The 26,118-nt window shown below is 45.5% G+C and overlaps 1 protein-coding gene across 2 annotated transcripts in view; it reads left to right on the plus strand.

Annotated features, from left to right (window-relative positions):
- Positions 1-26,118, plus strand: part of INPP1 (inositol polyphosphate-1-phosphatase) — a 306,706-nt gene that overhangs the window by 250,288 nt on the left and 30,300 nt on the right. For both annotated transcript variants that reach the window (XM_069615667.1, XM_069615666.1), the window contains exon 5: positions 25,094-25,268. In XM_069615667.1, the coding sequence (XP_069471768.1) occupies positions 25,094-25,268 (175 nt within the window). The remainder of the gene's footprint in view (positions 1-25,093; positions 25,269-26,118) is intronic.

Genomic DNA, 26,118 nt, shown 5'->3' on the forward strand with positions numbered 1-26,118 from the left:
AAACAGACTCTCTCTCTCTCACACACACACACCCCCCCCTCCCCCCAAATTACCTGGGACGCCCGCAACTTCCCTCTTGTGTGCGTCCTGTCCACTGCAGGCTGCCACATATTATAGACAGTCTTAGAGTTGCTCTGAAGTCTTTTGTATAATGTTTCATTTTGCTCATTATTTCCAGGATCACTTGCGTTACCTTTTTAAAATATAGGTTCCCACCCACAGCCTGCAGGCCATGAATCATTTAAAAAAAAGAGGGTGGGTCTCCAAGCTTTGGCTCTTCAGATGTTTTCGACTAAAACTACCAACAGCCCTATCCGGTATAGTCAATGGTGAGGGATCATGGGCGTCACAGTCCAAAACATTTGAAGACACACAGGTTGCAGACCCCTCAAGGGGTTGGGGTCAGTACTTTACCTGGGTATTTCTAGCAGTATATTGTAGCAAGGACACCCTCCTGGCCCACAGGCACTGGTGTTGTAGCTCACTAGTAATTGGAGGCACTTTTAAAGGCACTTTCTTGGCACTCACCTTCCTCTTTCAACACCATCACCTCTTTGCTTCATTCAGTTCAAAATGCAGCATCACCAAACTCAGTACATATATACTCTTTCAATCTACAAAGTTCACTTCTGAGACTGGTAGCTTGCCATACCCATGTTTCACCTTCCCAAGGAGGCTTCTGGTTACTTGTGAGGGGTGCAGCTTCCATGATCTCATCACTGCCATGGCAATTCCAATGGACGGACATAACGACGCACAGACCTCATAGTACTGCACTACTGTTAAAAGATGCCAGCCCAAATGCTGGCTACTCACACTCTGTACAGCACTCCACTGCTCTCGAGCTAGGTCTGCGCTTTAAACAATAACATCACAAATAAAATGACTGGTGGGAGCAATAAAAGGAAGAGCAGTATTAACGATTAAACTAAACAACGTCAAAGGTAAGCACATCCACCACCTCGGGTGCTGAAAGAGGCTTCTCCACTCCAGGCGGTACTCCAATCATCCGCTGACAAGCTAAAATACCCCATGGTATGCAGGAGGGCTTTGCATTAGTCAACACAAAGCTAGGCCATGTAACCGCTAGTTTTGTTTCTTTGCGAGTGACATTGGGGAAGGAAAGTGCAAGAATCACATATGCGGAAACCAAAATTGGCACCACCAACAATTACATACACCTACTACAAAGCTCTGTTGCTGATCTGACTAGGGATGTGAAAAAAATAAAAGCCATGCGTGAGGACCCTGAATTGCAATCATGATGCAACAATGTTCGCTTTATCGGAGTAGCCAAAAACACAATTAACGGAAGCATGGGACTCTTTGTGGCAGATTTACTGAAAATGAAAGTAAGCATCCCTGCACTCTTTTCCCACTTTACAGTTGAAATGGTGGGTCGCTTCTTGGTGTTCAAACCTGGGACAGTTACACTAAAACCTCACACATTTGAAAGGTCAAGGACTCTGATTTTATCTTAAAATATGCAAGAGAAAAGGGGCGAGCATCGCTTGGACTCTAGCAGAATATTTTGGTTTCCTGACTTCTCCACACCTGTTTCAGCTAAATGTAGAACTATCATTGGTGCTTAGAGCTTCTTTCGAAAAATATCCCATAAGGCATGGTTAGAAGCAGTGCAAACAGAGAAACTAATCAAACGGATCCAAAATGGGACAACCACATCAGTGCAAAATGTATGTGTGGCATGTATTCCACAGATTCTAAATCTTAAAACGAGACCAGTGAATCAGCATGAACATAGAACAACATATCAGGCTGATCAGCTTACCCCTGAACCCAAACTAGCAATATCAATAGTAACACCAAACTTTGCCACAGCAACATCAGTAGCACTAGCAATGGCACTGGTGTCACCCTCTGCGATGCCACTGGACTAGGAAAGCTACTTACCAGAACAAATATTGAAGTGGATCACTTAGACGTTGGAGAAAGAAGAATCTAATTTGCACCTTAACGGGCTGCTTTCACTGCAACAAAAATGCATATAGGAGAAGTTTGGACAAAGTGCTGAGGGAACATCTGGGCATCATTGGGTACTGTGAGAAACCCGAAGGTGTCTCACCCGCTCGTCTCTGTGGGATCTCTCTCTCAGGTGGCCAGGGCACGGCCATTGCCTTTGGATCCAGACCCTGGGGGTGGACCAGTGCGAGATGATCACCTGGGTGAGGGGTCCTCAGGGAGTGGGAGTGGGACACCGGATAGTGAGAGGCGGTATCCCTCTTCCCTGTAGTACCTTTATTCCATCCTATACAATGGGATATGTAGAAACTCAACCCCCACCCCTCTTTCCTGCACACATTCTTACGGATAGCCCGCTGTGGGAGTAAACAGACTCGCACCTGAGCCGTATACATGACATGTCCCAATACTAAGGTCAGGAAATGATCGACAATTACTCACAGCTGACTTCCATTACACTTCCTCACACGGGTAAAAGGCAGAGCACGAGAGGACAATCTGAACGAGGCAAAACACACAAAGGTACAGCAGTTTCGAGTTGGCAGTTAAACAAGGGGAGAAAGACGGCCAGGCACGAAAGGCGCGTGAGAGGGGCAACACCCTTGACCTCGTTGACAGGAAGCTGTTATTTTCAAGAAACCTTCAAGGCAGAAAACGTAAGACCAGGAAACAAGGCTAAAGAATCCTGCATTGTGTGTCAGGGATATCGAGAGTCCTGCTGGAAAACTGACCGATGCGGGGAGGAGCAGCTGATACCGTGGTATCATCCTTGGCTCTAAGAACAAAGAAGCGACAGAGAACAATCGGAGGTCTCTGTACGGTATCTTGACTAAAGGAGACGAAAGCAGAAGAACGATGTGAAGTGTAAATTGTGTGAAGTGAATCGAAGTGATCCTGCAACAGTTTAAGCAGATCCCATTGCATATTCAAAAGTAGTGGATTCTGGTATCAAAAGGGGATCTAAACCTGAACGAGAGAGACCAAACTGTGAACATTGTAGAAAAGGTGTCTGAGCCTGGACGAGGGGGACTCGTGGTCCGAGTCCGAAGGAGGGAGACCAGTCTTGAACTTGTGAAAGAAAAACATTGACAAAGGAAAGGAACTTTTGGGTTTTTGTTTGCTACATCAGGCCCTCTGCATTAAGAGACCGTCATCGCAAGAGAGACTTTGGCGAAGGCACTGATGCCTATGTGTTGAACTGTTGCCTCGTGGCCAAGAAGCTAGAGTATGTGCGAAGCCCACACGTGCTGCCTTCCCCCGTGCCGAAAACATGGGGAGGGGAAGCTAACTGCTCAACTATCCTGACATATCATTTCTTGAACACTTTTCTTTTGTGTACATTGTAATCCCACACCATTTTGTATTTAGAATTAAGGATTGGCAATAGGTTTATTAGTTTAGGCCCTTTTATTTTGACAGACTCCACTAGGACTGCGTTATCATTATTTGATGGGCATAGCTTGCTCCCATCCTTAGATTTAGGTTTATATAGGCATTATACCAACCAATTGAAGTTCAATAAACACCCTTGAACTGTGATCACTTGTGTATGTCTTCACTGTTTGATACCATGCCTTCCTTACAGCTCTCTTAAGGTTACACAATCAATCAGCAAATGTCTTAAAGTTTCGGATTCAGTTCAAATGTTACATAATCTAAACCCCTGACCGTTCTTATCAGATTTCACTCAAATCCCAAGTGCTTCCTTTTTGGGTAATAAATTCTAATATATTCGTAAAAATATATTTCTAAATGTCGCTCTTGGAAATGTCCCTAAATATTTCAGGAGGGCATTACAAAGTTTTGCTTCATTATTAAAATTTGCAAAAATCTTATTTTCCTTTACATGAGTTGCATTAAAAACCAATCGCTATACCGCAGTTTCTCCTTCGCCTTAATAGGATTCCTTAGTAATAGATATACCGTAATATCGGCTTTCTCCATAATTCCCAAACATTCTTTTTCCCATTCTGCATGTACACCATCAGATCTAGATTCCAATGTCTTCTTAATCTGGTAAAGCAATGAGTTAGAATGTGCCAGTGTGAACTTTAGCGCAAAGGGAAAGCAGTCCCAACTCAAAACGTATTACTGACATTAGGGTACTCTTTGGGACACCTAGAACCATTTTCCAAAATACACCCTCTAGAATATGCCAGTGGGCATTTGGTGAAACAATCAATATCGCAGCCTAATACACCAGTGTGGGCACCACTTTTTGTTTATAAAAAACCAACACCGGGACATATAGATTATTGCTTAAACCTCCTATGCATTATCACTCCTTGTGCTGCCAAGTCCTTGGACTTTGTTTTAACATATATGTATAAGGTAAATCCCTCCTCTGATCTTTCAAGCAGGATCCTAGATACTGATACTCGTTTACCACAATCATTGATATATTATCCAGGTGCCATTTATAAATCTTTCTTGTTAATTTTCCCTAAACCCATCATCAAGATGTTAGATTTAGCAACGTTTATCTTCAACCCATTATTACTGGCTTATTGACTCAGGTTGACCTACAGGCGTCTGGTGCAAAACGACAAGATTGTCAGCAAACAAGAGCCATTGGATGGGTCTCTTGCTAACACAGGGGTTTGGGGGATTACACACACACTTTCTCCAGCCAGATATTTAAGTCAGAAATAAACAAGTTAAATAAAGCAGGGGCAAGAGTGTACACCCGGCTTTGACCCTCGATAGGTCGGTATCTGTTTGGATTATTTCCCTTGATTTAAACAAACTCGAAGGGAAGTTTGACTATAATGTTCACATATAATCTCTAAAAGATCATTCAGGCAAGCCCATGCTGTAAGCTTCTCCCATAATAGAAGTCTGTCGACACTGTCAAAGGCCAGCTGGAAATCTATAAAGTCCAGATACAACAGCGCCTACGTTGTTACTATTCCTTTTTTGAACAGACTCAAAATGGATGCATTCAGGGATGTCCCAATACCTTTGCCAAATCCATACTGATTGAAATCAAATGTGAAACTACTAGATGTCAACTGCATCAACTTAGGCAACATTAACAATGCAATAATCTTGCCTGCAGGATCTACAAGAGCGATCAGCTGATAATTTTTCAGGGACGTCCTGTCCACCTTTTTGAAGAGGGGTATAATAATTGCAGTTATCCATGACAATCTTTAGCACCTGGGTGAAGATCGTCCTGCGCACATCAGCCCATAATTCCAGATGAACCTTAAACACAGCATTCGAAAGACCATCAGGTCCTGGGCTCTCGGCATGCTGCATTTCCTCAACTGCTCAAGAACATCATCTTTATCAAAATCTATAGGCCACTCAACCCATGGAGCGCTCCCTTCTCCATATTCTTTAGATCACACATCCTCGAATAAAGCAGTCAAGTATTCAACCCAAGAGACTTCTGAAATGGGATTAGCTTTTAAAGCAACCTGCGGAGTGTCACCTCTTTTAATTAAGCTCCAGACATCTGCAGATTTGTTTTAAACTAAAACGGCCAGCATATCTTGTGCATCTCTCTGGGCTATAACGGCCCTATAACCTCTTAACCAGTTTTTATATTTAAGACTCAGCTTCCTAACTTTTACAGCACAACTAATATCTGCTCTTAAGGATCTTTTCCGTTTTAGCAGTACCAGGTCAAAAGTGTGCTTAGTTCTAAATTCAAGCCGGTTAAAAAGTGTTTGCTTTATGCTTGTAATATCCCTGTATACATCACAGCCGGACGGTTTACATCTCTTACCGCCCTACCATACTTGTCTACCAGGCATTAAATCCCTTTTCCACCGAAACTGCATCCCATTTCAACCTATTTCTACCTGTACTGACTCGAGGCCAGGAAGGTAGAACTCCTCTGAACTACTTATGGAGGGGATAGACCATCTAATTTGAAGTATAGCATGATCACTATGGAACGATTTAAAAAACGCCTGAATAAGAATAACATCGAGAAGTGCAAAGTAAGAGTTTTTTTGATCTGAAGAGTATAGCACACTGCCTAAAAATAACGAAAAAAAAATTAACCCCACCTCCTTCTCCGCCTTCCCACCATTGATTCTTGAACAGTGAGGATATGGCTGAGGAGGGGAAACAATCAAATCTTCAGCATCAGGCCAGCAGTTTCAGTTTTTGATTGCAAAATGAAAACATGAAAGAACAAAATACTATAATATATAATATAATATCAACAAAGGTCAAGGACTCTCAATCTGTCAGGGCAATGGACCATTCTGTAGTTTATTGAATAATCGAATGACTAATTTTGTGGATTTTACGGGGTGATACATTTTCTCAGTGCAATTTTATATACCAAATGTTCTGCAACTATACTGTATACCTAGGCGGTTATAGTTCTCCCCAAGCTTTTGCTATACACAGTTGAGCTGTTGTGAGTAACAAATTTAAGTACACACCAATCATTTGTTGGACATTCCCATATTTCGGGATTTTACACCCAATATTAAAAGCCCTGGGTCTTCCTTTAAAGGGAAGTCTAACATCCGTTTAATTTCTACCAAGACTTCTTTCCAAAATACAGTAAAACGGGGGCAGTTATACCAAATATGCAAATGATCACCATTTTGATTACACCCACACGAGCATCTGTCTAAAGATGAATGGCACACCAATGCAGCTTTTCTGGTGACAAATACCACATGTATGTTGACTTCCCGTAATTGCATGCTAATGTACGTTTTGGGAATACTGAGCCATGGTTCATTCCAGTCCTCATTTTCCAAAACGGGGCCCAAGAACAAATTCCATTTATCCTTAAAAGCCTGCTGAACCTGGGTTTCAGCCATTTTTAGGGAGTTCTGTAAAGCAACTATGAGGCCCTTTTGAACTTTTTTGTCACAATAAGCTTCGCAAACACAGTTAAAATTTGACAAGCCTCAAGTTTAATCAGGTGCAATGCCTAATGGTGCAATTGCTGTAGGAAACTCTACCTCCTCCACTCGAGAATTTCCTCCATGCATGAGAGTCTTATTTTCCCTATTATCAAAGAGATCGGAAAGGTATTGACACCTTCCCCTCCCACTATTTGCTGAAGGTTTTACTTTGCAACGCATGTACAAACTTGTTCCTTTGTATCAGCGTAATGGGGGATGGAAAGGATGTTAGACCCAGCCTCTCCATTTGGCTGTTCCAAACTTTCAAAAATGTATCTGTTATCTCAGATGTATAAGCATTGACCAGCCTATACAGATGAAATAACCAGAGGACAGCTTTTAAGGACTGACCAATTACTGAATGATCCGTATTAGTGCATGTTTTGTCAATACACCCCCACTGCCATTCAAAACAATCCACTGCTGGGCGGCCCAGAAATATGTGAGAAAATTCAGAAATGCTAATCCACCCTTGCTCCTGGTGGAGGTTAAACTGTTAATTGAGAACCGCAGAAGTTTTCCGCCCCATACACATTGAGTCATAGCCCTCTGACGATCTTGAAAATATTTTTTGGTGGGTCGATACTTGTGAAAGCTTGGAATACATATAACAATGCTGGCAGCACTATCATTTTTATTACTTCCACCCTGCTTAACCAAAAGATGGGCCCGGACTTCTATTTACTACGATCAGCTTGGATCTGCATAATGTCACAGAGGGCCTCAAGAGCACACCAACTCCCTAAGACAAATCAACAGTTGTTTATTAAAAGGCTTGAGAAGGGGTTCACTAAGGGCCATCATCTCACATTGGCTATTCCCTCCCTAGCCCAGGTGTCTCTGTATGCTAAAATGGTCACTAGAGGTCCGTAACTGCTGACTGGCTGGTCATGATGGTCTAAAGGCAAACACCTAGTCTTCAAGGCGGATCCTAGCAAGCGGTCACACAAAAAACAATGGTCTTTGCAATTGGAATAGGTGCCTTCCATTTGTCCAGGCTCCAGTTGTCCTTTTATTTATTAATTGATTTATTTATTTATATACAGGAGGAACAATGCTCTTTTGATCACAAAAGAACATACAATAGATAAGAAGTCAGATTTGCCGGGAAGCAGTGAGCTTCTTACAACGAGGTGAGTTTGAGGGACATTCTGACCAGGCTGTGGAGTGGAGTAACTGGTACAGTCACCGGGCACATTACATAAGTGGACCTAGATAGATTAAGGACAACCAACATTGGACATTTTTAAGTGCAAGTAGTTGGTACGGGCAGCTGTGCTCGGGATGTGACCATGATGGGTGAAGTGCTAGAATGGAGGCTGGGGAAGTGAGAGACCGAGGCAGGTTAGAGGTAAGGGAAACATGTTAGCTATCAGGCAGATGAGAGGAAGGGTAAGAGGGTAACTCGGAGGCGAGGAGGTATGCTTTTAGTTTGGTTTTGAACAAATCTGTGTGGACTGTTTCTCGGATGTCTGAGGGAAGTCAATTCTATGCAAGTGGAGCAAGAAGAGAGGAAGAGCAGAAGCGAAAGGAAGCACAGGGAGGGCGAGGAGCCACACGTGTAGTTGAGGAGGCAGAGCAGAGATTATGAGAAGGCTTATAGAGTTAGATAGAGGAGGATAGATACAGTGGTGCCTTACTGTGGATAGGTTTGTGAACCAGGAGAAGAAATGTAAATCTGGCCCTGTTTTGCATCATCAGCCATCCAGCCTGGTGCCGGTACAAGGAAGTAGGTGTGAACTGAGGAAGTTCAAAAAGAGTCCTGGTAGCGAAGTTAATGATCTTGTCGAGAGGACAGAAAGCATAGTTGGGGAGACCAAAGAGGATGCTGGCAGAGTAGTTCAGTTTAGAGAAGACAAGAGTGGTTAAGAGATGCTTGGCAGTGTTGAAAGGAAGGAGGTGCCTGATTTTCCTAATATTTAGAACGTTGAAGCGAGCGGCTGTTCCAGTATTGGAGATGAAAGTGTAGAAGGTGTGAGACAGGTCATAGATGATGCTGAGGTTTCTAGCTGAAGAGGAGTAGGTGAGAGTGCCAGGTGGGAACTGGATAGACAGAGCAAGAGATGAGAGATTTTGGCAGGGAAGAAGAGTACCTCTGTTTTGGTAGAGTGCAAAGCCATCCAATATTTAATGGCAGAGAAACCGTTGGAAACTTTGATAGAGAGATCAGTGGAGAGTTCAGGAAAAGAGAAGAAGATTTGGGTGTCATTCACAAAGAGTTGGTACAAGAACACAAAGGAGGAGATTAGTCAAGAGCAGAAGTGTAGAGTGTAAAGAAGAGCGGACCCAAGACAGAGCCTTGTGGAACACCAACAGTTAGAGGAGTGAGTTGAGCTGTGTTGTTGCTCCAGGAGACAGAGAATTGGCTAGGTGCAAGGTGGGATTCAGTCCAGGCCAGGGCTTGATTGCAAATTCTAAGAAGAAAGGGAGTATTAAGAAGATCAGAGTGATCAACAGTGTCAAAGGTAGCAGATAGGCCAAGAAGAATTAGGATAGAGAATAGGTTTGAGTGCTTAGCAGAGGTGTTGAAGTTGGACACATTCATGAGAGCAGTTTCCGTGGAGTGACAGTAGCGGAAACCTGCTTGAAAGGGGTCTCGAAGGTTGTGGATGTCTAAGAAATTGGTAAGATGGTTGCACACAACACTTTCGAGCACTTTAGAGTAGTGCGTAAGGAGAGACACAAGGCGAAAGTTAGTCTATAGGTTCGGGTCCGCCCCTTTCTTTTTTAGGAGAGGAATGACCGTGGCTGTTTTGAAAACAGAGGGAAAGCAAGTGGAGTCGAAGGACAGGTTGAAGAGTTCAGCGAAGTGGGAGGCCACTATAGGGTTGATGGGCTTAACTAGCTGAGGGCCAAGAGGGTCTGATGGGGCACAAAAGGGGTTAGTCTTCATCAATAGAGCTAGCACTTCGTCAATATGAGTGTGACTAAAGTGGGAGATGGAGGCAGAGGATGATGGTAGAGTAGGCGTAGTGTAAAATCTAGGAGGAGGGAGTGTGAGGAAGGTCAGGAGAGAGTTTTGGTAATTTCTGCAGCAGAGTATTCAGCTAGGTCATTAGCTGTTAGAGTGGAGTTGATAGTCATAGACTTAGGACGCGTGAGGAGTGAGTTGAGGGTGCCCTGTAGCCGGCGAGGATGGTTGGAGTGATTCTCTTTTAGCTCTATCAAGAGTGGACTTGAGGGAGTTCAGGGCAGAGTGGTAGAGTTGCAGGTCCTCATGCGAGTGGGTATGCCTTCATTTACGCAGCAGCCAACGCATGTCTGTGTAGGGTTGGCCATTTCAGAGTTGTTAATTAAATTATCATTCCTTAATTGGTCCCTTTGCTTACATAAGTGACAAATCAACTGAAGTAATGCCATAATCTGAGAGATTTATTGCCTTAATTCGATCATCAAATGCTCTACCACAGCAAGTGGCTTATAAAAAGGGAATGGGAGGGCTGGGGGCGGATTGTTAGTGGTGTGGCTGGGACTGGGGGGGGGTAGAGCTAAGTGTTGAATGATGTGCGTGCCCTGAATATAGGATGCTGGCTGCTTTGCATAAAAACAAAGTGCATTTCGGGAACATAATAATGATCTTGGAAGCAAAACGACACGGAGTACCAGAGGTTCGATCCCCGGGTCCGCGCTTAGAAACTTCTGGGTATTAAGCGCATTATAAATAACCAATCAAATGGAAATCACCAATTTATCAAACATATCTGCGCTAGTAATTCAAACATTCATTCTTTCCAAGCATGCAATGCACCCTTGGCATGTTGATAATTTCCTCTATCAGAATAATCACCTGTGCATGAGATGCATATATAGCTCTGGACGGTTTCATTGTTTGAGTATGGGCTGTTGTGCAAAGGACGCCTTTCAGATGCAGTCTGTGTTGTTGTTGCATATCGCGTCTCAGCTGAACGCATAGAAACACTGTGGGCCTCATTATAAGTTTGCCGGTCCGTAAAGAGCGGTGCCTTTAAGCCTACCGGCACTGCTGTTTTTTGGACCGGCAAACTACAAGTCTTCCTGCCGGAGCCGCTGTACGAGACAGGTCTGACCCTGCCGGGTGCAGCAGCCACGGTAGGCAGACTTGTCACGCGAGCACCGGCACCATTGTTAACAGTGCCGGTGCTCCCATAGAGTCCCATAGGATTCTATGAAAATGGGGAGTAACGAAATTGCTGGCGCCTGACTTCCCGGCCGCCGGACTTGGAATAGCCCGGTGGCACCGGGAAGTCAGGCGGCGGTAATTAATTCCGAGTCCGACGGCAACCCGCCGGGAGCACCGGCAGGGTTACCGCTGGACTTGGAATGAGGCCCAGTGTCTGGCATTGACCACCGTTAAACCCTCCCAAGTTGAGGAAGCTCTCTGCAGCTCTATTCACCTGACTGCTGCTTGCAGCAGTTTCCTGGCCGTGTGTGTGAGACACGGCGTGACTCGTGGCAGTTACACAGAGTTCAGGAGAGTCACAGCAGTCAGGGGCAGAGAGCTTCCTCAACTTGGGGGAAGGGTTGGGCCTTGTGTCTGCATGGAACGGTGCACTGGCAAGACAGTTTTTGCCGGCACGGCCCAATCCCTCCCTTGCTTACCTCAATGGAACCTGTCATCAACAGCAGCCTGCCATGGTGGGAGTAAGCCACAAAAGCAGCAGATATCAACAGTGCCTAAAGCGAATAATGACAGAACCCACACTGTACCTGTACTGCTACGACCTAGCTATTGCGGTCACCATCTTGGACTGAACCCAGTCTGCCCGCCCTTCAGACACGGAGTAAAAAATGAACAGTTGTCTGAAATAGGGTGACTATGCAACAGTTGTTGTCAGATTGCTCACACCATCATGGTTAAAAGGACATCTTCAGACTGGGACTGGGTTGCAAGTTGAGCACCTCAGATGTCAGTAGTAAGGCCACTATTCTTTAACTTATTTATATGCCATCTAGAGATGCCAGAGCTTTCTGTTAAAATTAGGTGAATATACATAATCAGGGAAGGCATTAAATATTACAGAGAAATACTTCCAAAAGTTCTAACATACTAGATAGATGACCTGGTTTGTAAATATGAAGGAATACATCTGGGACCACCGTGTAGGTACAGAATGTGTATTCCAGGGAGAAGTACAGCTGATGTCTCAAGACACAAGTATCGGTTCAACGCAGTTATTTTTCTTACAGGGGAATGGGTAGAGCAACACCTACAGGTCTACATAGAAAGCAACTAAAACACAAAAGTAAAGACATTGTGGTAACAATGTCATGAAAGAGGAGCATATACAGCTGGTGCATTGGTCTATTCCGAATAATCTTATCCTTAGTTCAATATCCATTTCCCTAACCAACAATAGCCAAGAGCTGTCAAAACCTGAAAACGCCCCTAAGGTCATTCTCAGTCTTAGGGTGTTTAAAGTACCCTACGATGCTTGTTTTCTGACTTTTGCGCTTTGCTTCTGCAGGTGCATCATGCTCCTTGAATCTGGAGGTGTGGTTTGGTTGGTAACATTCTCCTACCAAGGGAAGACTTTATTTCACCACCTTGCCCTGCGGCACCTGAAAATGGGCAGGTTTTCCTTACTTCTGCCTAGATGCTTTTCACGCTGCAGTTATTGTTCTGCCCACCAGCCAGCGGTTGCTTGAGCTCTCAACATTATTTCTCCACCTTCTCAGTGCCTGCATGGCTCCAGCCTCGGCAGGCTTTAGTGTTTCAATGTCTTCTATTCTCTAACTCTGGTAAACTCACATTTCACACAGGATCTGGAGTATAACCCCCAGCAGGCTAATCAATCTGCTTTGTCTCAGTAGTTCCTGGCTCTTACCAGTTGGTGGTTTCTAACCACAAGTAGGTTACATGCAGCTATTTCTCTAAACCCAGGGTCTGGGTTACTTTGCTTGACCAAATGCTATCCTCTCCCCTACTACTCTGGCCGCTAACACATCATCTCTCTGGAAAGCTATGCTGACTCCCCCACCACCAACCTCCTTCTGCCTCCTTTTATAATGTGGCACTGGAATCAGGTGTCTCAGAAAGGACCTTGATTGGCTGGCTCCTCTCACCATTAACTCGTGTCACATGGGCCCACCTCCTTCTCATGCAGTTCTCCTTAAACGTCACGAGTATCACAATCTATGTGAAGCCATCCAGTCAGCATGGGCCTCTATCTCCTGGAGCACCACAAGGCCTGAGGACCCCCCACCACCATCACACGAAAGGTAAGCCCTGTTAGGCTTTTATTGGGCTTTGATGCACCCCTGCACAAGCAGCATGGTGTGCACTTCTTCTTGAGCGATCGACTGAAAAATCTTAATTTTAATTTTAAACGACTTTAAAATATGTCCGCTGTGCCACTTGACCGCATGCCGGTCAAGTGGTACAGCGAGTAGAGCGCTCGCCTTCACATCCGTGCAGAGCTTGCTAACACATGTTCGAATCCCGGCAGGGCCAAACTCAGCCTTTCATCCTTCCGAGGTCGATAAATGAGCACCACACACCGTGGGTAATAAAAAGCAGCGCTCAGATACCTGAGGGTTTGTAGCGCTATATAAATGCAAAATTATTATTATTATTATTATTTTTATTTAACTGTGGGAAATGCCTACTGCAGCATTCTATTGCTGCTGTGTGTCTCTACTTTGCACTGTTGTAAGCATTGGGCCATCGTTTCAACATGGCACCCCCCCCCCCAGACATGCAGTCACAGGAGGGCCTGCCCTACTGTGGGACGACCTACTCTGATTGGGCCCCTCTTACATCTAAGGCCCGTTCAGGCAATCTGACAGGCTTTAACCAGTCTGCTTTCCAAGGCCCACTTCTAAGGCTCTTGTCTGAGCCTGTCCAGGCTGAGGAGGTCCTCCACCTTCTGTCCCCCCTCCTCAAACTATGATTCAGCCTCCAGACTTACATACTGCTGCCCCACAAACTTGGGCCCCTGGACCTCTATGCTCCCTGCAGTTCTACCCGCGAGTGATGGCTGAACTCTCCCATTGCCTCCTCCACTAACTTCCTGAACCAATTACTGTGTCTACTCACTCTGCCTTCCTTGCCTCTCCTAACCTTCTTCTCTCATTGCATTCGTGCCACTGCTTTTGAAATTTAAGACTGAGGTCATTTCCATTGGGAGCCCTGCTCCCTCTTTTTTCCCCTCACTCTGGCCATCCTCTATGGGCTCTCCCCCTGCTCCTTCTTTTGAAGCCAGAAACCGTGGAGTCATCTTGACTCCTCTCCCTCCTTCCTCCCTCACACTCAGGAATTGCCAAGAAGTCCCACTTTCAACACTTCCTTTTCAAAGGAATTCTTACTTTTCTCACTTTCACCCAGAAGCTCAATGTTACTCCAGCCCTAGTGCTGTCTAGGCTTTACTACGGCAATAGCATTTTCCTGAATCTACCTTCTTCCACTTTATGACCCCTCCAGCTAATCCAGAATAGGGCAGCAAGACTTATCTTTGGCCTTAAGCACGGGGACCGCATCTCTCCTGCCCTAAAAACTCTTCACTGGCTCCCAATTGCGGCACAGATTAAATTTGAATCCCTCTGCATCATACGCAACACTGTCTGGGGCCTGGGATCACGCTACCTGCAACTTTCTCTTTCTAAATACTCTCCCTCTAGACCTCTGCGATCCTCTGGCACCAACTCTCTGTGTGTAAAGCGTTTTGCTAAACAGAGGGCCAGAGGCTGATCAATTTCGTCAGCTGGCTCCCTCTTATGGAACACCCTCCCCCTTCCTTTTCATCTTGAGCAGGACTTCCTCAAATTACGGAAGCTCTTCAAGTCTTTCCTGTTCACCTCCTCCTTCCCTCTTTGCCTCCTCTGCTATTCTCTTTCGCTGTGATTGGTGGCCAGGGATCTTATGTAACCCTCTGGGACCTGGCCTTCCATGCCCAAACGCCCCAGCCTCTGCCTATCTCACAGCACTTGCCTCTGCACCCATTGACCCCAATACTGTGGGCTTTCACTTTCTACCCAATGCGGCTCCAGGCCGCATAGCACTTAACCATACTATGCACTTCATCTGCTGCTCACCCACGAGCACAGACATTCCAACACTTACCTCCATGCCCACTTTCCCTCTTCTCGCTGCACTCGTTCTGAATCCTCACAGCGCATAGTAGGTTCGCCTTTATCGTCAACTGTTTTCACTGCTTTCCATCCCATGTTCCCTCCCTGTTGCCCTGTGGGTGCTTTTAAACAGAATTGACTTACTGTATTAGCGCCTAACAAATGCACAATAAATAAATCTATCGCACAGAGTCAACCTCTCTGTTGTAGTGCCGCTAGAACCTACACTGTCATGACTATCTTGAAATTCTCTGTACAAAGAAGTTTTGAAATCTAAAATATACAGAAGGGTGCACAGCCCTCCCATGTCTGTTATCAGAACTTTAAAGCAGCACGTGCAGCAGCTGTCTCCTGGAGATTGCAGGGGGAACAGACTTTACAGAATTGAAATTCAGTCTATTCGCACAGGTTCGGTGAAAATTGTTGAGGGAGGATGGAGGAAAAAGGAGGATAACGTGGCTTAGCCAGTTTTGATTGCAGACTGAATCCAAGTGTCAACAGTTATCTAGGAACAGGCTGGGGAAGAGGTAGACTCACCCCCACCTTCAGTGGGGAGGCATGACATGGAGTCTAGAAGTTGTCAGTTCTTCAGCTTCATTGATGAGGAAGTTGTTTTGCCATGGAATGATTCAGAGGCTTTGACTTTGACAAGATGGAGCCGCAGGAAAAGATATCCACTTGTACCTGCATAGAGAGGAGATTTAGAACCCTCTGAATGCATGGAAAGCGTTTAACTGCCACTGTTATGGACAGATGAAGACAATGTTTCTGATCAGGCTGATTAAAAGCCAACAAATATGTAGCCAGCAGTCTATTGGCTTTCTAGTTTGAAAGTTATTTATCTGTTGAGAGGTGAAAAATAGTGAGCCCATCAAAGGAGCCCCTTAACCCTATCTTTTGCTTCCTGGATACGTTGGTTGCCCCAGTCCAAACCAAGGCACAGCCATGCAGCTGCTTCAGAGACATGCCCATGTGCTGAATCTGGCATGGCATGGGCTACTTTACGAGCCAGGTACAAAACCCAGCAAAAACTGCTCTTTCCTCTCACGAGAAATGTCTTGATAAGATTCCAACTGTATCAACTTGCCTTCGATAAAAAAAAAAGAATTTGTTTAGAAGCTCAACAACACACCTCATAACAATGATCAATTAGGACCATACATAATCAACAGTATAGAATAACGAACGCAATGAGTAAAGAACACAAGATGGTACCCTAGCACTATTTTCCCCCATGCACAGTCATTCATTCTCATTACACCTTTTCATTCAATAAGAACGAAACACATCCCCTATCTCTTTGGAATGCGGCTTAAAAGGTACCACAGAAACGTATGTTTTCCCAAAATAGCTGATACAGACAAAGCCCCTAAACTATTCGGCATGTACCCCTTTACATTTCCATCGTTTGAAAATGCATTCTACAGATGATAAAAGGGACATTTTCACTGTCTCCAAGGAGGTAATTAAGAGGGGCCAAGGACAGCTGTAATTTCAACCAGTGTCAGTTACCACATATCAAGACGAGGACAATTTCAGAACATGTGACTAGTCAGCAACAGGAGAGCACCTTCCGGGGCCCTTCCACGGTGATGTCTTCATTAAATGTAGCAAGCAATGCAGGCCTTTATTAAAGTCTGTTCAGTACTTTTAACTTGAATTACATGGATAGGCAGGTGAGAGATACCTCCTTGGTTAACAAACAACTAATCCGACAATATAAAACTCCAGTCCTAGCCCCACTTAGTGTCATGTATCAACGATATCGACCCTTCTGGTCTGCCTGGTCCTTCAGTCAATAGACTTTATACCGTTCACCTTCAACATGGCCGTCACTATGTTCTAGTGCGGTCTAGTCGTCCGTGCGGACCTCATGCTCCCTTGAAAACAGTCACGCCCCCGCGCTTCCGCACGTCTCCACGTTCTGCTTGCCTGCTTCTCGCCCGGCCATTTGTGTTCTCGTGTTTGGCCCTTTTTCCTTCGTAAACCCTGGTTTTCATTTCCCATACTTCCTGGTTCCCCTTTCTTTCCCAGTGCTCATTTCGGAATCCTATTACCCTGTACCCTTATCCTGGTTCGGTCCTGGTCTCTTCCTGGATTCTTCCTGGAACAACTGAACGTACCCGAGCCTCGGTGTCACCACGACCGGGAGCCGCGAACTTCTGCGCTCTCCGAAGCCCAGCAGACTGGATTCAGAAGACACCAGAGCTTACCTTTACAAGACACGCTCATCCAGGAAAAAGAAATCTGCGCACTCAAAGAAGAAATCCACAAGAAGCAAACAGGTGAGTCACGAATCCGAGGACTCAGATTCTGACAGTTTGAGATGCCAACAGACTACAACTGCTCCCGTCATGGAGGCAACCGTTCAAGACCTAATGAGAGGCATGCAGGAACTCACTACTGAGGTGCAGAATCTTAAGGCTGAAAATGCTGCCCTAAAACAGCGTGTTTTATCCAGAGACTCAGCATATCAGGAAAGTGCATCGGTAGGAGGCATTGTGGACAAGTAAGATGGGACTCCAAAAACCTTGCGCTCCTTCCTGGATTCTTGTTTAGTTAATTTTACCTTTAATCCATACTATTTCTCTACCTCCAGAGCTAAGGTGGGGTTCATGATCTCTCATCTATCTGGCAACGCACTGGCCTGGGCTACTCCTTTGGTCTACGATGGGGATTCGGTACTTGATAATTACGATGGATTTGTTTCTGCCCTCAAGACCATGTTTGACCGCCCAGATCAGGTGTACTCTGTTAGAGTTCCGGCAGGGAAATCAGGATATGTTGACATATGTTACCCGTTTCAAACAGTTGGCTAAGGACGCTAACTGGAATTCAGAAGCCTGTTTTACCTTGTTCAGGCGCGGGTTAAGCGAAGAAGTCAAGGATGAATTAGCCAGAGTAGCCCGCCCAGCCTCCTATCAGGCCCTCTTAGATCTATCCTTACAGATAGATTTCAGGATACAAAAGAAAAAGGCAGAGAAAAAGAAGACACAGAACCTGGCACCCAAACGTCTACCTGAATACAATAGTCCCGGGTAACAGGAACCCTCACTCCAAGCTCAATCGAACCTGAACCCATGCAACTAGGGTCCCTGAGAGGCCCCATTTCTACCCAGGAAAGAACACAAAGGATCAATAGTGGTCCCTGCATGTACTGGGCATCAGATAAACACTTAGTGCATAATTGCCCGATTGCCCATCCTCGTCGCTCGGGAAACGCCAGTTCCCGATCCTGAACGGAGCCCAGTTTCGGGAAAAGGAATCCTGCTCCGACATTTCACCTTCACAAGACTGTTCTTTGACCAATACCTTGGTGCTACTCCAGGTAAAACTTTCAATGCACAACCAAGAAATGCATTCTATACTGGCCCTGGTGGATTGCTATGCCATGGGCGTTTTTTTTTGGATGACGAGTGGGCACAGAGACATCACATTCCCCGAGAGATCAAGGAGGTTTTCCAGGCAGTGGAAGGAATCGACGGAAAACCCTTGTCCTGCGGTCCCATAACTCAACAAAAATCAGAGCTTGTGCTTTCTATTCACAATTACCAGGAAATGTTGCGTTTTGACATCATCAGAGCAGCTCACTATCCCATAGTGCTTGGCATGCCATGGTTGCGGAAACACAATCCATATATCAACTGGACAGCTGGATCCTTGTTCCTGGGTTCCGAGTTCTGTCTCACTCACTGTCTATCTGGGAAACCCAAACAGTCCGCCGGAGTGAAGCTTCCTCAACCACAACACCTCAAGGTCTCTGCCATTACCCAGGTACTCGAGGCGTACCGTCAATTCTCAGATGTATTTTCTTCTGCAATTGTTCAATCACTCCCTCCTCATCGTCCTGAAGATTGTGCAATCGACACAGAAGAGAATGCAGTTATTCCATTTGGAAGGATGTTCATTCTATCAGAACCTGAGAAAGTTGCCTTGTGAGAGTATCTAGACACCAACCTTTCCAATGGAACTATTCGTCCATCCAAGTCCCCAGCCGGAGCATCTCTATTTTTTGTACACAAGAAGGATACCAAAGAACTCCGTCCATGCTTGGACTACCGAGGTTTGAATAAATGTACCCTGAAAGACAGATACCCCTTGCCTCTTATTTCGGACATCCTGGAGGCCCGATGTGGAGCCGTCATTTTCACCAAATTGGATTTAAGAAGGGCTTACCATCTGATTCACATAAAGGAGGTCGACGGATGGAAGACGGCCTTTTGGAACCCCTTCGGTCACTATGAATATCTGTGATGCCATTCGGCCTAGCAAATGCTCCTGCCGTGTTCCAGCGTTTCATGGACCGGGTCTTTTCTGACATGTTGTTCCTTTTCGTCATTGTCTACCTAGATGATATTTTTATCTATTCCCAAGACTTGGCCTTGCATCAGAAACACATCTCCTTGGTCCTACAAAGGTTACGCCAACACCATCTGTTGGACAAACCCGAGAAATGTATTTTCCACGTGTCCACAGTCAAATACTTAGGGTTTGTTTTGAGCCCCCAAGGAGTAGCCATGGACCCATCTAAAGTGGAAGCAATCCTTTCTTGGCCAGCCCCAACCACAGTGAAACAGGTGCAGTCGTTCCTAGGACTTGCAAATTTCTATCGGAAATTCATTCCTTCGTTTTCAGCTATTGTTCAACCCATTGTCCATCTTTTAAGGAAAGGTACTCCCTTCCAATGGACTGCCAGTCAAGAAACAGCCTTTCAGAGACTCAAACATCTGTTTACTAGTGAACCCATCCTGGCTCAACCAGACACTACCAAACCCTTCCTGGTATAAACTGATGCTTCCGAACATGCTATCAGCGCCGTTCTCAAGCAAGCTACAGGAGACGGATTGGAACACCCAATTGCTTATTTATCACGCGCATTACAACCCAGTGAAACTCATTACTCAGTCCTGGAGAAAGAACTACTCGCCATCAGATAGGCCTTGACAGATTGGCGTCACCTCCTTTTGGGCGCAAAGGCATCTGGTCGTGGTAAGGACCGACCATCGGAATCTCCAGATTCTACAGGCCATGGAATGCCGAAACAGTCGCCAGGCAAGATGGGCCTACTTTTTTGCCCAATATCAATTCAACATTCAACCCATCCCTGGTCCATCCAATGTAGTAGCGGATGCTCTTTCCTGAAGACCGGATTACATAAAAGAGGATGATCCACTCCTTCCCAAGATGTTTCCCGACAAGGTGTTCATAGCACAGGCTACCTCTCTCTTGGAAATGATACGTGAAGAGACTGCAACTTCGGACATTTGGAAGGAGTTCAATACAGATAATCCTTGGACACTCTCAATCACGGATGGGTACCTGTCATGATGCCTACCCCCAGGCATCCGGACCAAGCCCATCAGCCCCGGGAGCAGGCATCTAGACATTTAATAAAACCTCAGCAGCCCCGGCTAGGGGCTATCTGGGTTCAGTCCTGGCGCCTTAGGCGCCAGGCTCATAGTAGGAATCAGTCCTGGCGCCTAAGGCACCAGGCTCATAGTCATTACTTACCTCAGGCAGGCCATGCTGCAAATGACTCCAATCCAACATGAAGCCTGAAAGTGACTATTTTTCTACAGGGACTATTTTTTACTCGGGTGTGGTTCTAGGGACTTCTTACCTGGGACTACTTTTGAGGCTATTTAAACTACACCCAACCAGCAACACACGCTTCACGTTATTCTGCATCCAGCAGCGTAACACTCACCGTGCCTGCAGCCTGCATCCAGTCTTCTGCCATGCCCGCCTCGAATCCGGAGCTCCTAAACAAAGAGGAAAGAAAGGGACAAGGTTAGAAAACGAACTTTATTTCTATTCCACACCTGATTCTGGATCCATCTTGTCTCCGGACTTGTAAAGAACATCATTTCTGCACGCGCCGCACCTCCAGCTGCAGCGCCGCGCCATACTCACCAGTCTTCACAGCATCCTTCGTGTCGGCGCTGCCTCCATCATTTCTTCGCCGAACTTCGGCACCTAGGAGACAAAAGAAAACCACAAGGTGAGCCGAGGGAACCAACAAATATAATTCTTACCACCATAGACTTACCTGATTTACCACCGGAGGCATCCTTTTGTGACTCTCCATATTTTCACGTGCCGCATCTGTAAAGAGAGACAAAACAAAACACGTTTTCCTCGTGCAACATTTACCGGACAGCGCCAGGTATTACAGACTCTTACCTGAGTGCCACCAGCTGCCACAAGAGCATCTTTTCACGAGCCAGCTGCAAGACAAGAAAGGAAGGGAGGAACAAGAGTGAACATCGGACATGGTGAACTCTATGAACTTAATACTTACTGGTCCTCACTGGGAACCTCAGAGTCAATACTCTCCAGAACTCTCCCGAGCCTTCAAACCAGTGAAGTAACTGGAATCGACGCGCCCCTGCAAATCCACGCAGGATGGAGAGCTCATCTTTCAATAATATAAGGTGAGATTGCTTTAAGGGCATTTCGGAGGTGATTAGTTGGGGAGGACTGTGGGGGTGCCATCACTTGAATCCACAAGTGGCTAAATCCATCTCTCCACTTGCAGGAGAATATTTCTATGGGTTAAGCAGACAAGATTAGGAGGGCAGATCCAGTCAGTCATCGCTGCACTACGCATCACGTGGGTGGAGACCGCAGCTGTCCGGGTCCAACCGACGCCCCTGTGGGGGCCAGGTGAGCGTAACAGTACTTCTTTAAGGACAAATGTTTGGTTGTTCCTACCCCGAAAACTCAATCCAAGATCATGAGTCTTTGCCGTGACACGTTTCATTCCGGGCATCGTGGTGTAACCGCCACCCATCAGACAATCAGAAGAAACCTTTGGTGGCCTCAGTTGCGCTCTGACGTACGCGCTTATAAACAAGCGTTTTCAGTCTGCAACCAGAATAAGATCGACAACAGGAAACCAGTAGGTTTGCTTCAACAACCAGAATTACCATCTCGACCCTGGGAATTCATTGCCACTGACTTTATCATGGACCTTCCTCCCTCCAGAGGATTTACCACTATAATGGTCACCATAGGCCTCTTCTCTCACATGGCCCATTTCACCCCTTTAACCAAACTCCCTTCAACTCCCGGGATGGCAGAGGTCTTTGTCTCTCGCATATTCCGCTTGCATGGGCTACCCTCCAAAATCATCTCTGATTGCGGACCTCAATATGTTTCCAGGTTCTGGAAGCATCTTTGTAAGAAATTGGGTATTCAACGGGCATTGTGATCAGGTTACCACCCACAAACAAATGGGATTACTGAGAGAGTAAACCAAACCCTGGAACAGTATCATCTAAGGTACAAGATGACTGGTCGCTCCTTATTCCTGTAGCCAAATTTGCCTATAATAATTCAGACCATTCCACGACAAGGATCAGTCCGTTTCTGTGTACTCAAGGGTTTCACCCTTCAGTGATACCAACACTCCTGCCTCCACCCACATTGACTCCTTCAGTAGACGCATGGATCGCTCAACTAACCTCCATTCACAAGCAAGTTAAGGAACATCTAGAAAGGGCCAGGATGGACATAAAGAGATTTGTGGATATCAAAAGGCGTCCCGGGCCTTCTTACACTGTCGGAGATAAAGTTTGTCTCTCATCTCGTTATCTACCCAGACACCTAAGGCCCAACAAGTTGGCTCCTCGCTTCTACGGACCCTTCACGGTAATTGAGATTATCAACCCAGTCGCCTTTCGACTCCAATTACCCACCACTTGGAAGAAGATCCACCCTGTCTTTCATACATCACTGCTAAAACCCTTCCATCAATCAAGTAAGCCAAGTCTTCGACCTCCTCCACTTCTTGTTGACAACCAAACCGAGTTTGAAGTGTCCCGGATCTGTGATTCCAGATGCAGAAGAGGTCGTCTTCAATATTTGGTGGAATGGAAAGGCTATCCGCCTAGCGAACAAACTTGGGAACCAGTCTCCAATATAAATGCACCACGCCTACTCCTACGTTTTCACTGGTCACACCCAGGCAGGCCGGGGGGACTGGAGTTTATGAAGAAGGCATGCTGTCATGTATCGGCGATATAAACCCTTCTGGTCTGCCTGGTCCTTCAGTCAATAGACTTTATCCCGTTCACCTTCAACATGGCCGTCACTATGTTCTAGTGCAGTCGAGTCGTCCGCGCGGACCTCATGCTCCCTTGAAAACAGTCACGCCCCCGCGCTTTCGTGAGTCTCAACGCTCTGCTTGCCTGCTTCTCGCCCGGCAAGTTGTGTTCTCGTGTTTGGCCCTTTTCCTTCGTAAATCCTGGTTTTCATTTCCCATCCTTCCTGGTTCCCCTTTCTTTCCCAGTGCTCATTTCGGAATCCTATTACCCTGTACCCTTATCCTGGTTCCGTCCTGGTCTCTTCCTGGAACAACTGAACGTACCCGAGCCTTGGTGTCACCACGACCGGGAGCCATGAACTTCTGCGCTCTCCGAAGCCCAGCAGACTGGATTCAGAAGACTCCAGAGCTTACCTTTACAAGGCACGCTCATCCAGGAAAAAGAAACCCGCGCACTCAAAGAAGAAATCCACAAGAAGCAAACAGGTGAGTCACGAATCCGAGGACTCGGATTCTGACACTTAGTTCTAGGTTAAGAAGGAAAAGAGACTGTGTTAAGCTTGACGTAATAATTAAAGAGCAGTGATACCAATTGTCTACTGCTTCCAGACTGCATAATAAAATGAAAGCATGAATGAGATTTAGGTTCACGTAGGGAGGTAGGCCACTTATATTTGAAAGAGGTGTACATGCAATAATACTGCACACCCCAATCACATTCCTGCTTGGCTTGAAAGGGTTCCATGTGTTAATATCCCCTCAAAAATATTGCGATAAAAAAATATCGCCATATTTTTGTGGCGATATTGACCCTTGGACCCTGCGGGGGCCACCCCAGCAACCCCTGCATTATTTTAAAATGTGCGGGGCACACCCCTGCAACCCCCGCTCCCACAAATGATCCCCCCCCAAAAAATATCACCTATTGCGAGACAAACGGCCATATGTACGGCAATATTTTTGGTGGGGATATTTTGTAGGGATACTCTTGAAAGTTGGGTAACGATAAAAACAAGCAATTTGGATCCAAACCTCCCAGAGTGAGCGTTCCTTCACAGTCCCACCTGCAGCACACATCTTTGTCCGAAGTGGGAGATACATTGGGAACATTCCAGAGCCATAATCAGATGCTTACCCGTGGGAGACGAACTGGGCATGTGCCACAAGATAATAAAATTCCAAGCCTGGAGCAGAAATTCCACCCAGAAAATACAGTTTTAACCAATTCAGGCCATTTCAAGCTGGTAAAACCACGTCCTAAATAAAGCTTAAGTGAGCTCTGTGAAAAGTGTAAAAAAAACTCTATCCCACCATATAGGAGCATTAAAAAACAGATCTAGCAACTGGGAGGAATAAAATCATCTTCAGCCAGAGAAAGGGGGGACATGTACCATGATTTCAGTTTACATTTAAGAATCTGAAGGTAAGTGCCTAAATTCAAAATGTGTACATTGTTGTGTGAGCGGGCCACATTAATGCCAAAATATGAAATATGATCAGGAGCCCAGAGCAAACCTCTGAGGTAACTGGGTGAAACAGCACCGTTAGTGAGAGGGTGCAGCTCAGATTTAGTGCCATTAACTTTAAATCCTGAATGTGACCGGTACACCTGCACATCAGCCATTTACGAGGCCAAATTTGAATTGGGATGACACATGTAAAGTAAAATACTGTCCTCATATAATGATTGTAGATCAGCCAAAGGAGTTTCACCAACAAGGTAGCCGGTAACCAATGTCGTTTTTTTCTCATAACTGCTGAAATATGGCGCACACCTGAGCACTGCATACTAATACAGTTTATGGTGAGAACTGCCCCAGGATATCCTAAAATCACTCTTTTTACAAGCAGAAAAATCAGATGCTCTTATAATTAATGCAGGACCTGTGTGACATGCCAACATGTCGTTTCCTCAGCACAATTCAAAGAAGTGCTTGGTTTTCACAAGTTTGCGTATGCTGTGCATTCATTCTGTGGTAGATCAAATGTTTTACAGTTGTCTGTGGAAAACATAGAGGTTGTATGGGCACTTGTGATCATTTTACAATGTAAAAGATGCACACAGATAAAATGTGTGATTTCTTTTTCAGAGGGTTTACACTAATACAAATATTTAATCGTGACTGATATTAACTTCTAGATTCAACATATCAATACATAAAAGGATCAGCGCATGCCGTACCACACCATGGAATTTACTCCAATGGACTGCAGTGTGTAACTATCCTCATTGGAGTCTATGACATTAATAGCGGGCTTCCTTTGATGGGTGTAGTGAATCAGCCCTTTGCCGTGCAGGAACCAAAGACGCTCAGGTATATCGTTTATTGCTACATCGCCCCATTACAAGTAACCTAAACTGTACGGCTGTTGAATGGTGTGAGTTGATTTTGTTTATATGTGTGTTGATATCAGCATTCATCTCAAACTTAAACAATCAAGCAAGCTTGTTGACAGAATTCAAATGTGACAAGCACTGTGTACTTGCTTGCAGTTTCTGCTCTTGAAAATCCGAACAGTACAGGTGTGTCTATAAGATGTGCTGTTTTTCGGAAAGTCTACAGTTTCTTGCTTCTGGTTTAAATCGCCCAACAACTCGTTTATGTTGTGTGAATTTCATATAGGGCAGCTTCTCCCATTTGGGTGTCCTCTTGGTACTTTGGTTGTTGTAAGACAGTGGGTTAGAAGGGAAGCAGGAGGAGACAAAAGTCACTCTGGCAAAAGAATTGGTGGGAGGTGGATCTGAGAAACCCTGCTCTGTACACGCTTGAACTTCTGCATGTTAAGAAATGTGTGATGAGGTGTGTGTTGAAGGGTGAGGTCCTAGGGATGTTTAGTTGCTTCATTCAGTGGTGGTGTTCCTCTGCAGGAGCATAATTGTGGGAATTGAATTGGTGTGTTGGTAAGTGTTTGGTGTCAAAGTCAAGGAGAGGCTGTTGAGTGTGACCACATATTCGCTATAGTTAAAGGGAAGAGTGAGGGGGTGTGGCTAACCGGCATGTAGAACGGACACGCTTAGAGAGCTCTCCTGCTCGATCCGTTATATTGATCCTAAACAAAGTCAAGAAATAATAACCAATTGATGGAACCAATACTGAAAGGTCCACAGCACCAAGCAACGTGATCTCTCTTATTTCAGACCCCGGCGAAGCGAGTCTCTTGGCG

This window comes from Ambystoma mexicanum, chromosome 9 (genome assembly GCF_040938575.1).
Source record: "Ambystoma mexicanum isolate Mex_15411 chromosome 9, UKY_AmexF1_1, whole genome shotgun sequence".
Lineage (NCBI taxonomy): Eukaryota > Metazoa > Chordata > Amphibia > Caudata > Ambystomatidae > Ambystoma > Ambystoma mexicanum.